The sequence below is a fragment of the Pseudopodoces humilis genome, chromosome 4 (genome assembly GCF_049639895.1).
Source record: "Pseudopodoces humilis isolate 2021_Gansu_Grassland_sample_001 chromosome 4, ASM4963989v1, whole genome shotgun sequence".
NCBI classification, from domain to species: domain Eukaryota; kingdom Metazoa; phylum Chordata; class Aves; order Passeriformes; family Paridae; genus Pseudopodoces; species Pseudopodoces humilis.
In genome coordinates, this window is record NC_142203.1 from 34133788 (window position 1) to 34152450 (window position 18663).

The 18663-nt window shown below is 38.4% G+C and overlaps 1 protein-coding gene across 1 annotated transcript in view; it reads left to right on the forward strand.

Moving 5' to 3' along the window:
* Positions 1 to 570: 570 nt before the first annotated feature.
* ADAMTS19 (ADAM metallopeptidase with thrombospondin type 1 motif 19) overlaps positions 571 to 18663 on the forward strand; it is a 140702-nt gene continuing 122609 nt past the window's right edge. The window contains exons 1-2 of the mRNA XM_005530041.3: positions 571 to 655; positions 1631 to 2241. Coding sequence (XP_005530098.1) covers positions 571 to 655; positions 1631 to 2241 — 696 coding nt within the window. The remainder of the gene's footprint in view (positions 656 to 1630; positions 2242 to 18663) is intronic.

Sequence of the window (18663 nt, forward strand, 5' to 3'; positions counted from 1 at the left end):
GGCGGGGTTGCGGCGGGGGGAGGTATGGGGGGCCGCGGCGGGTGCCCGCCCGGGCGGGGCGGGGCGGGGCCGGACGGGACGGGGCCCGGCGCGTCCCGCCCCGTGGGGGCGGGCGGGGGGCGGGGGCAGCGCGGTCGCTGCCGCCGGGGCGCAGCTGCCCGCCCGCCGCCGGGCGCTGTGTGCGCGCACGGGCCGCGCTCCCGCCTGCCCGCGCCCCCACACACGCAGAGACGCGCGCACACGGACACGGACGCACACGGACAGACAGACAGAGACACGCACACACACACACACACACACACACACACACACACGCGCACACACACACACACACACACGCGCACGCCCGGCCGCCGTGCGCCGCGCATCCCGCGCCGCCGGTGCTGCCCGCCCGCCCTCCCTCCCTCCCTCCCTCCCTCCCTCCCCGGCGGGACGCGCTACTCGCGCTCACCCGCAGTTTCTCCGCGGGCGGCCAGGTGGCTGCGCCCCGTGGCACTCCCCGCTCGACCCGGCACGACTCGGCACAACCCTGCGTGTCTTGCCGGCCGGCGTCCCGCGGGCGCGGAGCCGATGGCGCTGGGAGGGAGGATGCGCCTGAGCCGCGTGTGCTGCGTGTTCTACCAGCTGTGCGTGCTGTCAAGCGGGCTCGGCGCAGGTAAGTGCGCGCCTTTCGCGGGACGGGCCGAGCCCAGGGCGGCCTCCGCGCCCCGCGGCTGCCGGTGGCGGTACCTGGCCATTGTTAACCGCGCCGCCCCCCGTAACTGATGGGTGATCAGATAATGCGCGCCTCGGCTGTGAGGGTGCACTGTGCAGCGCTCCTCTGTACGAGACCTGATTTCCATAAGCAGCCCTGTCATCTCTCCCGGCTGAGCTGTTCCTAGAGTGTGAGATGAATGTGTAAATAAAACTGTTTCCTGTGTCAGGCTAGTGGAGGTTGTGTGTACTCAGATCTTTGTAAACATAATGCTGGCATACCGGACTTTGGTTGTATTGTGATGTAGAGTGTGTGGGATATGCGGACATAAGTAGTTAGTGATTCTAATTCAGTTTCATTATAAGAATAATCATGAGACAGCATGTGCATGCAGCTCCCACTTGTATGTGCAGCCATGGTGTGTGTGTATGTTTGGCTGAACTTTGGGAGGCATAATGGGTCTAGCACAGCATTCTGAGAAGGTTGCAATTTTAAAATTTTTTTAGGTTTTTCAGCAATTTTTTTTTTTTTTTTTTTTTTTTTTTTTAATATGAAAAGTTGTTACTTTGTCTAAATGATTAAGGGTTTTTGCAACTTCCCTTGCTTGGAGCTGGTGATCAAAAGGAAGAACATCTCCAGCTACTGGTACGAGCACAACTTCTGCCAGCTTGGAGTACTTTTTCTTAGTGTTATGCAGGACCTTGGTGTGTTCCAGACACATCAACAAGCACAGACTCATCTAGCAGCTGGCCTCCCTATTGTGTGTAAGGACAAGATGAAAGGGACAGATGAACCCCACAGTATTTTTTTGTGGCATGCTTGTTGGTCTAGGACTAAGAAGGACCGTCTTGTGTTGGGTAAAGGGTAGGTTTTTGGCATGCACTGGATGCCTCTCAGTGCTCCACTCATTTAAAGCATCTGCCGGATTTCCCGCAGGTCTCCATGCTTCAGAAGAAACTGAAGAATGGGAGATCGTCTTCCCTGCCCTATGGAGCCCGGGCCAGCAGGAGCCGACAGGTGGCAGTGGTGGTGGTGGGGGTTGCAGCGTCGACCCCAGTAGTGGGAACCGAAGCAGCACTTTCAGTGCCCCAGTCACACCTAGCCCAGTGGCTGGCAGTTCCCGAGAGGTGCGCTCAGTCTCCTCCTCGGTGGATGGCCAGGCACAGGCTGTAGGGGAGGCAGCAGAGGAAGAGGACACTGAGGATGAGTATGAGTCTCAGGAGTTTTACCACTGGTCCCCCCTGCCCCAGGGGTCTGGTGCTGCCTCTCAGTTGCCAACACCACCATCCCCCCCACCACCACCTCCAGTGGAGGATGCAGATGAAGTGCTGTTGAGGATCCCAGCTTTTGCTCGGGAACTCTACCTGTTGCTCAAGAGGGACAGCCGCTTCCTGGCTCCTGGCTTTGCTGTGGAAGAGCGGCTCGGGGGTGAGGGCAAAAGTCCACCCAGTGCCGCACAGTCGCAACCTGAGAGAGCTTGTTACTACAGTGGTGCTGTCCTCCGCTACCCGGGCTCCTTCGCCTCCTTCAGTACCTGTGGTGGACTGGTAAGATGACCTTGCATGCACCTGGGCTAGCACCTAGCTCTCCATCCAAGTCCCTGCTTCACCTATTGCTTTTCATTCCCATTCCTTTCCTAAGGTCTTCTTTCTTTCATAGCAGCTTGTGTCCTACCTCTGTACATAACCTTGTTTTTTATCTATTTTCATATTCATACTCTTCTCATAAAATTTCTCAAATCCTAATTCTGCCTTTAGCCTGTACAATAGTGATTTTATTTATCCCATTTCCAGATACATACATCTCTGTGGATTTCCGTCTTCTCATACCATCCTTTCTTAAACTTTTCTCATCTCCATCTGTAATTTTATCTTGCCTCCAATGAATTCTGTAATTAGATACCTCCATGCTCCCTCTCCTTTCTTTTCTCTGTCTCATCATCTCTCCTTCAGTCCACCTGTAATCCATTTGTTCTTCATTCTCATCCTGTATTCTAAAGTTATTTCCATTATTTGTATTATCTTCCTTCTACATCTCAGTTTTCAAACTGTTCTGTCTTTTCTGTTTCTACCAGTATTTTACCAGTGTCTCATTTCTCCTTTTCATTATTTCTTTGCTTTCATCTCTTTGGCCTTTTTTCTCTACCTCACAGCTTTCCACATGTGGTACCTATTGTTATTTGAATTTGGGGCTTCTTTCCTTTTAACTCCTCCATAGATGAATGCAATGAGCATGTTCTCAGCAGAAATCTTAATACAGTCAGACCTTTTCAATTATTACTACTTCTTTGGTAGGCTTCTGTTTTTTAAAACAAGCTCCCCCTGCTATTATTTCTGTTGCAAATCACTCATGATTTTTGCCAGATAAAGAGCAGAATTTGATACACTGACAGGAGCAGTGATGATCCAAGGAGCTGCAATCCTAAGGTACTTGCAGGTGGATGGAAAGTGTAGAAAGAAAAAAAGTTTACCTGTGATGGTATAGAGTGCTGGCAGGATCTATAAAAACCCCAATTATTGCTACTATTATTCTCATTTGGGGCCTTTCTATAGCATCATAAATGCACATGCTTGCAGCACTTTACAGAATTAAAATACACAGAGTAATGGTGCTAGAGAGGGTTAACATCCTCCATGATCCTGACATTTGGGTGTAAATCACCATAACCACATGATAGATATTTTCTTGTATTTCTGAATTTGAACATCTAACTTGTTCCATTGTTGGTTCATGAAGATAAGCCTTTTTATTTGTGTGGCCATGAAGTGAAACCAGGTAAAATGTGGAAATTTTGACTGCTTATTCATTTGCCTATTTAAACTTATTTAAAAATCAGCACAGACTGAAAATGGTGGATTGACACCAAATAAAATATTTGCCTGCACTCCTGCAAAGTGAAAATGCCAAGTTTCACACAGCTCTAAGTGGCTGGCATCTAAGTATTGATAGTTTGTAATATTTTCCGAAGCATGGTAGTAGAATTGTGGAGAAAGATATTGAAAGTCAATTGATGGTGGTTTGAACACAATTGGGTAGAAGAGTTTTGTGCTAAGGAAAAGCATTTGACTTCTGCACTCCTTCTTAATTTGAGGGTTTTACTTCCTTCTACATTGTGTTTGGGTAAAATTAGGTTAGAAAATATTTTTAAAGAAATTGGTGGAAATAATGATCACCTTTTTATTATGTCTACTCCCATGCACATACATCATTACACGTCTGTAACACCTTTGATTTATGATATAAATTGAAATTCAGTTATTGGATAGATCCCAGTTTCATAAGAACCCCATTAGCAATTTTTGATTCTGTTAGACTTTACTAGGAAGACCTCCTTACTCCAAAGCCTTTGGCCATCTAAGCATGCATGTGCTGAGATCATGTTCCCCATCTAGAAAACTGCAGCTGACACATAAAGTATTCTGTGTATCTCTAATAAAATTGGCAACTGATGTTGTCATGATCCTCAACTGCACTGTCTTGTTTGTGGTGAAATAGTTAAGCAGCTGTTCTTCCCGAGAGTGTTGCTGTGTTAGGCATAGTTAAAAAAAATGGCACAGTGCTATTATGTCAAAGTTGTCATAACAAATCCTAAACTATTTTTCATGCTTTATTCAGTCATTGCTCATATTACGTAAGTTGCTGAGTTTCCAAGAGTATTGGAAAAAAAAAAAAATCCTAACATGCATTGGATATTCCATCCTGTTTCATCTAGGCCTGAGCCTGCAAATAGAGCCAAGCCGTATTTCAAACTACATTCTCTTTTTTAATATGTAAACTAACATTGAAACTTGTCCCCACAAATATTTTATGGTAGTTGCCGGAATTAGAGTTTATTTTTTCATTTTAAATATAAAGACATTTCAGAGAAAATACAAATGTCTTAGATATGCTCTCATTTCCAAGCTTTGCAGACGCTGGGTTAGGTTTAGTAAGCTGCATACGCTTTGGAAAGTCAAATGTGGGCCAACATGCAGATTAGATTATACCATTCATTACATGCTCTTCAGAAATAGCCTTTTAGTGAGTCTTTTTACTGACCAAGGAAATAAGGTATAGTCTGACAGGTAGCAGTGATTATGCCACACAGGAGAAGGGGTGAAGGAGAGTAGTTTGGCCATCACCTACAGGGAAAGGTTATACCTGGCAGTGCGGTATGGCTGTTGCTGTGGGACTAGTTTTGTCAAAAGGTACTGCATCTTCAATAAATTAAAGAGAGGCCTTAAGTGAAATTGTTGTATCATCCTCATAGGATGCTGGTATCGGTTTCAGTTTCTCAAAGCACACAGAGACCTCATGTGCCAGTGATATTCAGGAAATAGGGAAAAAAAAAAAAGTCTGTGTAGTTATCAAGTTCTGTACACTGAAAGAACAATTGCTGAAGATGTTAGGGATCTTATCCCTCTGAAGCTGAAATTTAGATTTTGAATATTTCACTGGTTGCATTTGTGTAAAACACCTAACATACAGGACAATGCTAAAGCTTCCCCATATCATTTCACAGGTCTTGAGAGCTTCAGTAGTATGTTTTTTCTCAAGGTGCTTATCAAGAACCAGTATGGAGGGGTAATAATAAAGGGGCTTCTAACATATCATGCCAAAATACAAGTGAGAAATGAAAGCTGTACTGCTAGAAAATTATTAACCAAATTCTGACTGCAAGCATTCAGAAGTGTCTTCATTCAGCCACTTAATCTTGACACATTAAATATAATTCAATGGTTATATTCTAATGTATCTAAAGATTGAAGATATGCATGGACTATCTAGCAACTTCATCGTGGTGACCTTGGTGCAATCTCATAGCTCACATGATCAGTGGTGACAGTCCTCTCCAACTCCTTGGTGAAAACACTTGTGGATGCTTACATCTCTTTGGATCTCAGTGGGATTTACTCCGAGTACGTTTTGGGATTCTGCATTGGTGCTCTGGGAAGATGAATGAGGAGAGGTTTCCAAGGATTCTCCCATCTGTATGCTGACTCCCTACTTCTTGTTCATGGTTAGCCAAATACCAGGATGTAAACAGTCCTGCTGATGCCAGTGAGATTGTTCATCTGAAAGTGATGAATTGCAGAGCTGGGCCATTAATTATTTAAACGATTGTTTCTTCTGTTTGCTTGTGTTCCCACATAATATTTGAAATAAGAAAGAAATCATGTCAAAAGTTATTGAACAGTTTTATTTGTGGCTGGTAATATATATATGTATATATATACACGGTAATTTTTTATAGAATGCTGTAGGAGAAATTTACTGTGGACTTAATATGAAGAAATAGGACTGCTGGTTCTTTATCTACTGCTAGAATGAAAGTTGAAGTAGTCTCACTGCTTTTTCCACAGTGTGCTGTAAACATAACAAATATGTGCTTTATCCCATACTCATTTCATTTCAAAAAGAGAGGTGTTACTACAATTATTTCTTAGTAATGAATTCCTTAGGTAGTACTCTGTGGCTGTGTACTGACAGGCAGGGATTGCCTCAATGTTTCTTCTTTTGACTGAAGCAGTCTGCAGTAAATACGGAGCAGCTATTTCTGTTTAGGCTGACAAAGTATCTGAATGGCTTTTTATTTCTAAAGCAATGGAGTATGTTTAGACTTTCAGGAAGTGCAAACAGGAGCAAATGTATATGGAGAGAATGGACAGTAATGCAGCTGCTTGCTGCTATGCTGTTCATCTCAGCTTCTTGCAGGTTGTCTAACAGAACATCTCTGGAGCTCTACCTAAGAAGACAACATTGACATTTGCATTACTTTTCTGGAGAGAAGTTTTAAAATTCATCTGATTTTCACTGGATCTTAAGGAAGTGAATCTAGAAATAGCATATTTATAGTTCTGATGAATCTGTGTAAAAAATATTATTTGCATTTATAAGTAATGTGCATTTTCACAGTGGCTTGAATTGGAGCAAGTCTTAGCATATCTCCAGTCCAGGGAAGAGCTCTCTCTGTGGAAGCTTGTGGTGCTTTTATTAGGCCTCATTGCCAGTAACAAGCAGATATTTAAATGTCTGATCAATTGTTTATAGACCAGTACTTCACCTAAATAGCACTATCCAAAGCAATGCTGCCAGCATCAGCAAAAGAATGGATGAGTTGTTTTGTGCCATGCAGAAATGTTGGAGAACAACATTTCAATGAGCATTTCTGATTGTAATGTCCTACTTTTACAATAAGACTAGTAAATAAGGATGTGAAAAATGTATGTGCCTTTACTGGCTCATGGAAGTGTTGTATAACACTTCAGTAAGATTTAAAAAAAACCCTGAAGCAACTCTACAGGAAATGCAGGCTTTTTTTACTTCTGACACAAAGTTTGTGAAGATTAGTTTTGAAGATTATTATTATTAACTACTAGTAATTGAATGACACATGATCAATTAAAAATATTTTAGGTTTCTTAAGTTATTCTAATTTCCCGTGTCCCTTACATTCAGGACACTAGAACGTCTAGAACACTGGAATTATTATTTGGTACCCCTCCATTGAAGACCTAACTTGGTAGCTTGTCTCAGAGCAAGCACAATAAAATTGGAATGAGCAATAGTAGTAAAATCCATTGAGAAGTTTATATCTTCCTAAAACTCTGCACACAATCACTTTTGCGGGTAGGATTCAGCCTAAGAAAAGGCAGAATCTGTGTTTTGACATCTTCCTTCCTACATGGGGTTTTTCACCGCAGTGTTCCAACATTTTTATGTGGGAAAATCCCAGTGAATATAGTTTTTAGTTACATTTCCTTGTGATTCCTGCAATGAGAGTAGTGCCTGATATGGCAAGTATACTTGAATTTTTGGGCAACTCAAACAGTTTTGTAGAGCTGTACTGAACTTCTTCCTTTTGGTTGCACAGCTTTCAGTGTGCAACCAAAATACTAACCTGCTGGAACTCATTTCCTGGCATAGGCTCCGATAGATTGAGGGTAAATAGGCTATTTGCATGTGGTGTGAGCAATGAGTCTCTTTGCTGTGCAGTGAACATGCAAGCTAAAATCTTGCTTTTGTGAGTATCCCTGCTTTTGTCAGCTTCTGGGAACAGGTGGTCAGAGCAACTCATACATTTGGGCTTCATACATCACCCTGGGAGGCTGTACTATTACAGGATGTAAGCTCCTGCTGTAAGGCTCTGAGGCTTAAATGGACTTCTTGCTTCTATCAGGCTCAAATGCAACTACCCCACTACACATCCTGAATCATACAGCTCCAACATGCAAGCTGAAACGGGTTAAATACCCAGCCTTTTGTCAACCAAATATAGTGCCCCTTCCTCCCCACCTCGGTGACCCTTGTAGTTACACATCCATATTGAGTAACTTACACACCAGATGTTTCCAAAAGAAATTTGAGACAATTACAGCTTCTTTTATGCTGGTGGTAAGCATTAGAAAACAGAGATCACCGACAATTTTTTATAAAAAGGTAAAGAAAAGAGAATGCTAACAGTCTTTATGGTCTGTATGATACGTACATGCTAAAGCTTGATATTGCAGGAGGATTATAAAATTGATAAGGATTATCCTTACAGGCTGCCAGGATAAAATTATGTACACACTCTTTCCTATTCACCCTCCTTCCTGGGATCCTTAAATGAAGGGAGAATACGTAGAAGCAGTCTGCCAACTGTTTCATTATGAGTTTGTTAGAGAAAGGAAACTTTATGGAAAGGGACAGAAATAAATGTGAGAATGAGGGTACTCCATGAGTATCCCATACTGAGAATTCCCAGGTTCAACAAGATTTGCTATGTTGTCTTTAAAGTGTGCTTTATTTGTGTTTTAAACATGTTTAAATGGGCAATATAAAATTTGTAATCAGTATAAACTGGTGGGCGAGGTGGAAATGTTAGAACTGAAAGCAGCTTTGCTCTGTTATAAAAGTGTTTTGAGACTTTTTTCCTTGGGAGAAAAAAAACCAAAACCCAACCAAAAAACAAATGTCCCTGGGAAAATAAAGCATTGGACAAAAAATTAGTGCTATCTCCTCATAAGAATCACTGAGATGTGGTAGTGCTCCTTGATGAACAAGTCTGCATTGAAACACACCTAGGTTGTTCCTCCTTCATTTACATGAAAACAGAAGGTGAGAAAGAGGAGGGCAGCCAGTCCTGTAGGAAGTCTGGTTTCCAACAGGACAAAACAAGCTGTTTACGTGAAGTTACTGTGGCATGCTTAGGCAGAGGCGCGTCTGCCACATTTTTGCCTCCAGCGAAAGCTTAGCTGCTGTGTTTGTATTCTCTCTGTTATATTTTAATCTCTTTATTAAAATATCATGTTGGCAATCTAATGAAGCACACAGTAGAGAAACCCAAGAAAATTAAAATGGAAGAAGTGACTGTGGCCAGCTGAAATAACTAGCATATATGTACAAGCAAAACACTAGTAACGCTAGTAACAAACTTGCTGAACAGGGAGTTAATTACAAACAGAACTATTAAATCTAGGTTGTGGGGTGGGGTTTGTTTTGTTTTCTTTCCTTTTAATAAAGAAAAGGAGTACTGGAGATGACATCCCTATAAAAGTTTTATTACTGTCATTAAGTGCCATAAACCAACAAAGATCTGCTTAACGATAAAGGAATAAACCCTCTTTGTTTCTGTTTTCCCTCCTGGGTTCTGGTGCTGCAGTCTGTTTCTATCCTTCTTTATCTTTCTGGATGAAACGTTTTCTGGTTAGATTTTTGTTTTGTGTATCTGAGAAGTCTTCCTAATTCATAAGAAGGATAAGTCTTCTAAACATAGGAACAGTATTGTTAATATAAAACTGAAAGGTTTAGAAAATCAGGTTTGACTTAGGCCAAGACTACCTTTGAACTGTAATGATCTCTGTTTCCTTTAATATTAAACGCTGTTGCATAGTATGTGAGATTTCGGGACACCATGCCTCAGACCATATGGTAATGATTCCTTTCTTCTAAGAGCTATCCTACACTCATGCAGGTGCTGTATCCTGAGACAAGTTTGATTTGTTATTCCAATCCTGCTTGTAATCGCCTGCTTTCTTCCTAAAGTGCTGGGTTTCAGTAGAAATACTTCCTTTGAAACATATTTCTGAGTGATAATTAGAAATGAGAAATACACTATCTCTAGAGTGGCTTTATTATTAAAAAAAAAAGAGATTGCTGTGCATCACTTGGGATCTTTGCCTATTGTAATTAACATATAGAAATATCAAGGATATTTTTCAAGATAGAGAAGTGAGATGGTAAATCAGAAAATCTGGGTAAATCCATTAATTAAATTAGTAAATTAGTAGCATTTTGGTCTTTAAAAAACATTTAGTAGCTTTCAAAAGAAAAGGCAGAGCACTGAGTGTCTTCCAGCTACTACTGCTAACATTAGTGAAACCAACATTTTCTTCAGAACATGTATCCCTGGCTCCTATACCGCATGTATCTGCCAATTGTTTCTTCACTAGCAAATGAACCAGGATTTTTAAAAGAACCAAATGTTCTCCATGTTGCAACCCTTGTAATATTATGTTAAAAGGACTGTTCTTTGTCTTTGTAAAATGTTTTCTTGCAGGAGTGGAGATTATTTTGGTTGCTAATGATGGATTGTGACAGGGGAAAAATGACTAGCATCCATGATCTCCATGCTAAATAAGATAAAAATAGGAGGAGCTGGGAGATGTGGGGGAAAAAACAAGAGAAAGCATTAGGTGTGCGAGCTGGGGGATTGATGGAAGGTGGGCATATTCAAGGGGAATCTGTGAAAACCAATGGTCATCTAGAAGTAGTACTCAAATGGTGAACATACATGCTTCTTTGCTATGTGATGAGGAGAGCTACCTCAGTAGAAAGAAGTGAGACAAAGCAGTTTGGATTTGTGGCAGAATGAGGTGTTTGCAGAGTTTTTCTGCGGGTTATGTGTGTCTTTCCTTGGTTTATTCAGATCTCTCAGGTGATTTTGGGATACAGCAGGAGGGCTGGTTGGTTTCTCCTTGCAGAATCAACAGTGTGGTGGAAATAGTGTGAAGTACACTGAGCATGTGCATAAGCATCTGTGTTATATTGCAGATCCAGACGGTAGTTGGTCAAATTTTTATAAACCAACAGCCCAAAACATCTATATTAGTTTTAAGATCAGATGTGCATCTGCAGTGCATTATTCAGTTAAACTTTTGTTGTTAACATGTCATTGCCTGGACAATCTGTTCTTCTTGTTTATTTTTATTGCTTCTCATATGCCATCATAAATAAGCAATAAGTATTATTTGGTAGTAAAAGAATGAAAAATATTTCTAGTGTTAATTTTAGAACAGTTGATTTAGAATGAGAAATCAATCTCCTAACATTAGCTGCTAATAATACATACATCTGCACGTAAGTGAATAGAAATAAAATTTTTTTGGAAGCCTGTGCTGTTGAATGTTTTTCTTGGGTCTACCAGTACTTCACTCAGAATTATTTTCTGAATGAGTTTTGCATCCAAAAATGTAGAAATGTGCCCAAAACTGACTTGTGAAGTGATTTAGTTTCTGTGTGATTATCTTCCAACAATTGCATATGCTTGTTTTATGATCTCAGCTGTGCTACCTTAAGTTCTCATTGGATGTCAGAAGTTTAACTGGGTCAAGTCAGGGCAAGCTTATTTAGATAGCAGCAAGTTAAGGAAAAGACAGATATTTCTGCCTATGATTTAATTCATCTGGGGACAACTTTTTATGCTTCAGTACAAAGTAAATGTCCTTCTATGTCCCTCTGGGATTCAGGGGATGCTGGGTGGTAGAAGTGCCCAGGTGATGGCTACAGCCATTGCAGTAATGCCATCTTTTATATAAAACATTAAACTGTGCTTCAGCAGATGTGCCTACAATTTGGAGTACTCTTTTTTTTTTCTTTTTTTTTTTTCTTTTTTTTTTTTTTTTTTTTTTGGCTTGTTTGGATTTTTGTTGGTTTTGGTTGGTTGGCTAGTTGGTTGGATTTATTTGTTTTTGTCTGATTAGCCTGGAAATTGGATTATAGCCTTGAAAACTCAGATGTAACTGTGCTTCAAGGTATGTATGAAGTACTTTGGTTTTCCTCTGGAAGTGAGAGACAGGAGATAAAAGGGACATCATAAGGGACTCATATTCTCTTAATATTTATGTTCTTACTCAATTTTCTTTTGAAAAATACTCTTAAACATGAAGCTGTCTGTATATGTTTCTGTTGCAAGCTTTGTGTGAAACTCTTCTAATTTGCACAACTTTTGAAACTTTCTGAGAATTGACAATCTTGTAAGTTAGGAGACAGGAAATTGCGTAGGTAATTTTGTGTCTAAATAAGAGATTGCCAGTCTTTTTTGTTCCTTTGTGACATCAGTGGACCTCACCTCAAATATTTTAGAAACACATGAGGGTAGTGAGTGAGTTTTAAGTGGAAGAGGGTTTATAGAGTAAAATGGATGCAATTAGGCATATAAAAAGCTTAGTTTTCCAGCTTCTGGCTCATAGTTATAGCATGTTTCCCTTTTTCTGTCTGATTACCTGTTTTTTCTGTAGTAACCTGTCTAAGAAGGCATAATAACAACACATTCCTTGGATGCCTCTTTAGGTTTTTTTTGGTTTTTTTTGCTTCCCATATGAAATCATTTGCATTGGAAATGATGGGAGGAAATAATTCCTTTCCTTTTTGCTTTATGTTGGGTAATAAATCCTTTGCTTATTTCATATAACTGACTTTGTTTAAAAGTGGCCAGTCAGACTGATGGTACTTTGTTCAAGATGCTAATGTCAAAGCTCCATTCTGATCATAATTTGTGTTCTTAAGCACATAAAATCAAGCTGTCTGACTTAAAAGGAAAAAAAACCGTGATCCAAATTTATATTTCTTCTTTTAGTTTAATAATAATTCTTGAAAAATAATCAGCTACTGTACCTTCTTTCCTAAGGATAGCAGAGCTTTAGATTCTTTGTGCATGAAAAGGTAAATTGATATTTTTTCCCCTCGAAAAGGGAAAAAGGGTTTAGGTTTAGAAGTTAAAAGCAAAAAACTGCATAGTTTAGAAAAAAAATCAGTTAGGAGTCATAGAAGAATATGACTTTTATATATTTTCAACTTTTTAAAACAATGTTGTGGCAGTCTTGCTTATTTCTCTTAAATCTGTCTGGTTTGGATTAATGCAATTCTAGACAGAGATATAAAAACCCTAAGCATAACTTTATTTTATAGAAGGACTAACTTTATTTGTTGAACTGTAGTTCTATACCTATAAATATATTTTATTTTCCTTTCTTGAATTACTGCTTTCCACATTTAGTAATTTTGGCAAATTGCAGATTTGAGCGAAACTGAGTTTCATGGAGTGTTGCCTTGAATTAAATAATGTTTAATAGTAGGAATAATAGAAGCAGTTCAGCCTCTCTGTCAGAAAAAAACAAAACAAGATAATGGAGTCGTGGATAGATATTTCAGTAAGGATTAGCAGAGATTAAATTTTTCTATGGACAATCATGGTGTGTTTTGGAAGTGTGCCATATCCTTCTGTGGCTACCATGAAAGCACATGGGTTTGAATGATGATAACTCATTGGTATGCACTATTTAAGTCTTTTGCAAGGATGAATCAATTTAAACTTGGATCTTTGTATTGGTCTTCTTGGTACTAGTCTAGGTGTTTTGTCTAATGCAGATTACAGTTGTTATTTCCTGTTTAACCTCCTGCATGCAACTAGGTGTAGAATACTTAGTGCTCATCCATAAAATACCATTTCATATTTTGATGGGATAAAATCCGGGCTTGCTCTAAAGAAATGGATTTAATAGCTGCTTCACTAACTAAAGGTACAGCTCTCTGATTCATACTCCAAGAGAGTGGTTTTCAGTCTTACCACAAGAATTGCTGAAGTTACTCCTATTACACCAAAATGTTCTAAAGGAACATCTTTATGAGCACTGAGTCTTTAATTGCAAGGATTTTTTCCTTAGGTGATATGTTTTCATAGGTGTTGCTTTTTCTATAACTAGTCATGTTTAGCTCCACAAACAATCTTTCTTGGACAGTGTTAATAACTACTCAAATATTGCTGTGAAATAAGTAATCTGAAATATCACTAAACCAGCTCATTGTAAAGAATTTTTAGCTTAAGTTTTATGGAATAAAGTTTTTTAAATCCTGGCTCACTATATAGAAGCTCTTGTATTTATTCTGGAAAGGAGTTATGGCTGGGTTTGTGAGTTTTATTTTTTTTAACAGTAAGTCAGTGGTTGTGTTCCATTTTATATAGCATGTACTTGATGAATAAAAGCAAATGGTTGTTAACATCATGCCTTAGTTAGGACAACATGATAGACAAAATTTACAGGTTAGGTGACTGTTTTATAAATGGATTTTTATTTCAGTTCTTTGAATTCTGCAAGTAAAGGCTGTGTCAGGCTTGCTCAAATATAATTGTACTTTGCTTTTCATTTTGATTGTAGTTTATTTTATTGGCCTATATTAGTCATCTGTGGTTGCTTGAACATACTGCCCCAGCATATTTCTTGAAGGAAAATAAAGTAAGGCTTTTCAGAACATTTCAGGCAAGAGACAGGAAGCATTTTTATTCATTTGTCAGTTGCTATATGCACCAGCAATGGAGTTGCAGTCATGCAACCGCCTAAAATGTATATTTAATACAGGATTGTACAGGGGGCAAAATGAAGACCTTTGTCCATAGTATGCAAGCATTTGATACTTTTTAGTTTTTTGCTTACGTTTAGCAGCCTTGGTAGTTGGTTAATGCTTCCTTTTGTAATGGTGGTTAGTTTTTTTTTATTCATGTGGAAGCTGTGCTGGAAACACAGTCAGCTCTGATCATTGTGTTTTTAATGAACCAAACTGAAGACATGGCCCTTTTATTAATTCCAGCTTCTTGGAACATATGCCTACATGAAAATGAGAACTGAGAAAAATGAAAAACTAATTCTGCAGCTCTCATAAGGACAAATGAAAAAAATGAAACCTGAAAACCAAGATGCTGTGAGACCACTGAAAGAATTTTTTTTTTTTAAAAAAAAAGCTTCTATCTGTAGATGATCATTTAGAGCTGTAAAGGAAATTTTCTCTGTTCTTTTAATATAATTGTAATTATTATAGTGATTTTTTAATGCAAGGGAAGTGGAATAAGTTAGGTGGACAATTTTTTATTTTTATGCAGACATTGTCTTCTAGTTGTCTTCTCTTTAGTGGCTCTAACTCCATGCATTCTTTATTACTTTAAAAAGAAATAATTTTGTAACAAGACTATAGGCAATGGATTTTGCGACATAGCATAAATTCAGAATCTTAATTATGTAAACTTTATATTTACTATCAAAACACTGCCATTGATCTAAATCAGTATGAAATCAGATCTAAATCTTAGTGTTTAGACAGCTAGGATGGAGTACCGTATCTTATCTCTATTCTTTATTAAGCATATATTTCCCAGAACTGACTGAGAGTCATCATTGTGGCCAGAACAACACCCTCATTTGTCTTCCCTTTTAACATTCTATAATTGAGAAAGTCTCTTCTCATCTGACTGTAGGCGTAGAAAAAAGCTGGAGTGGGATTTTTCGCAAGGTCTTGGAGTGACAGGGTAAGGGATATACCTTAAAAACTGAATAAAAGCTTAGATCAGAAATTAGGACTAAATTCTTTACTCATAAAGTGGTGAGGTGCTGAAACAGATGGCCCAGGGAAGCTGTGGATGCCCCATATGCAAGGGGTATGCACAGTGCAAGGTGTCGCTGCCCATGACAGGAGGGTTGGAATGAGATGATCTTTAAGGTCCTTCCCAACCCAAATCATTCTATGATTTTAATTATTCATCTTACGTTACTGACCTAAACAGTCAGCCTTTAAGGCTTTCTAGCCCTTCCGTGGAGCTTCTGTTTCTTCTGTAATAGAAGCCAAAAGTACATGAGAGAGAGGAATAATTCCAAGTTCTAGTTAGTGTTACAGATCAGTTCAACATTCTTACGTAAAGGATAGAAGCTACTGAGTGAAGGAAGAAATGATGAGAAAGAGACCATAAACATGTAACATGATGGATTGGCACATTACATATTGGTGTCTTTTGTGACATAGTCATAGTTGCCATAAAATCTGCATTGTTTTAGGCATCTAAGGATGAAAGAATTGTATTTTTTTCTTAAGGATTACAGAGTGTGCCTTGTGTGCAATTGTGGATATTCTGAACATTAAATAGCTACAGTGCTGATGAGGAGGTCGGATTTACCAATAGCTGTCTCCTTTCTTAATAATATTAGTCAATCATTGCGTAGTTGCCTGTGGGAAATGAATGACATTGTTTTTCAATTTAAGTTAGTTTAAAAATTAAGGGTATTTTTAGTGTGTCATTAATACTATGTGTCTTGAAAACAGGTTTTTAATTGACATATATTGAGTTTCATTTCAATGATAACCTTGTAGCAGTTGGATCTGAAATGCAAATTTGGTTTTAAAATTTTATAAATTAAGTTACCTGTGCTGGAAGTCATAGGCTTTCTGTACCTGATAAACTTCCAGAATGCTGCATACAGAAAAGAAATAAGAACATGCATGTGCTAAGTCTGTACTTCTTAGTTTGTAGTTGCTAAGTGCAAATCTTCAGGTATTAATAATTTTGGATTTATGATTTTAAAGATATAATTGTGGAATGCTTTTCTTGAGTGAACATGAAACTGTTTAGGTGAAGGAAAGTGGAAGTTCATGTACTGCAAACACAAATTTCCAGACCATCTCTATATTCTGTAGTCTATCTCCCCTTTCTTTTTCCTCCTCTTTGAAAGGTTGTAGAACCTATACCCTTGATAAGATTGCTAGATGTAAAGATGTATAGCTGTTTATCTAGAATTTTGATACCTGCAACTTAGTAAAAAAATGTATTTATTTACACCCTAATTTCAGCTGTGCAACATGGTAACAGGAAAAAGGCATTTAGGGTATTTGTGCTTCTGTCAAATTGCTTTCAAATATTTTTGCATGTTACCATGCAATTGCAGTTGTTTTGTAGATGTTGCAATTGAAAAGTAGGCTTTAAAGTGTAATTTATATCAATTTTTAAAAATGTAGCCACTAGTTGTGAATGTCTCAAATTTTAAGTATTCAGTTTATATATATAATCTCCAAATTGAATGCTAGTTAAGAATACATAAGTATCTTGGCAATATTTATATTGCAAGTCAATGACAGAAAAGGATGAGAATTCAAAACTTAAAGCAAGGACAGAATAAAGGTAAATAATGGACTTGGACTAGGGTTTAGAGATCAGGACAACTGATAAAAAACTTGGTAAAACATTACAGACAAGTATGATTCTGTGATTCTATGTTGTATACCCACTGCCCTCAAGGACCACCAGGACCATTTTAGGAGATCTTCTCGCCTTCCATCTATCCATGTAATGTGAAGTCTGTGGTAGTGCTACGTGTGGATCTATCCCAGGGGCTGGAGGTTGGCTTGGGGTTCATCCTAGATGAATTTCATGATGTTTCTTCTGATAACTTTTCATACATACATTCTTATACATGTATTACACACACACACACACATATATGTATATATGTATTTATTTTTTTTTTGATGGTGCTAAAATGAGGTCACATGAATTGGTATCTCCATGAGACCCACGTTTCTCATGTTTCTGTCATTCTGTTGCTTTAATGAGTTTAAATTCATTATGGGATTTTTGTTGGCTTTTGTTCAAATTGTTTTTGTCCATTATGGAATCAACAATGGTGTTCTTGTTGTCTTTTGCTGTACTCTGTGCTTTTATCTGGCTCATAGATAACATTCTTTGTCTGGTCATACCTGTTCAAGTCCCAAAATTCTAAATTCTCTGGAGGTTACCGTTGCATATCATATATGCACATATCATGCGTAACAGTATTGTCTTCCTGTGACACCTTGTGATAAAGTTATCTGTAGCTAGATGCAGCTGGTTTGGTTGCCATCTGTTTTTTTAGAAAAAAAGGCTATACAACAGAAATGGTACTTTTAGCTTCAGGAGTTTGTGTCTCATATTTGTTACTTTTTTGTTATAAGCATTTTAAAATAGAACTTAGAATTGCCTTGTGGAAGTAGTTTTCAATAACGTGTTATTGAAGATACTTCAGTTACCTCAAACTGGACAAGATTAATCATGTATCTACGGTGAGAAAGAGCAGCACACACAAATACAGTTCATGGGACACTCTGTGTAGGGTAGTAATTATTTATAAGGTTTCTATAGTTGTTCCAGAATGAGTCATCATAAGAACTATCAGGTTTCACTTAACATCAGTGTCTATTTATCTTCATTTAGTTTTGTGAAATTTGAGTTATGGTGCCTTAGTGATTTTGAAAATTTTTATATATGCTTAAACTATTCTGTGCCTTCTCATTGCAAGATTCTAAAGGGTTTGAGATGAATTCTGTGTTTTAAAACATTGAGGTCATTCCAGTTTTTACACAACTGATTTGACCGAAACAAACTACAGCTAAACTATAATTCAGGATAACTGTTGCCAAAATAGAAGTGTACAGTGGACTCCATTTACAATGTGCTATTGAATCAATAAATCTGTGAAAACAGCAACATGTATTTGATTTCAGTAAACTTCTTTAAATTTGCCTTTTTTTTTTTAAGGAAAAACCTGTGAAAACATACATGATATTGTAATGAACTTGTGGGCACATTACTTAGGTGAGACAATTTTCATAACCCTATCATGTTACTTGCTTTATGCCTTAGGAAAAGTAAGTAGCTCCAAAGACAGACAAATAAAACCAGGTAGAGCTAGAAAATTGAGATGCAAAAAGGTATTTTTATAAAAACTGAATGTCAGTTGTAACCATAACCATAAATAATAAATTGGAAATAGCAAATTGTAGGAATTGTGTTACCTATAGTCATCCTATTATATTTTTGTCTGTTCTGTGCTTTCCCATTTTTTAAAGAGTTCAGTCTCCATGTGATGCTGTCAGACTTTCACTGGAAGAAGTACCTTTGGTGTAACTTCCTATGATTGCTGTGAAGTTCAACT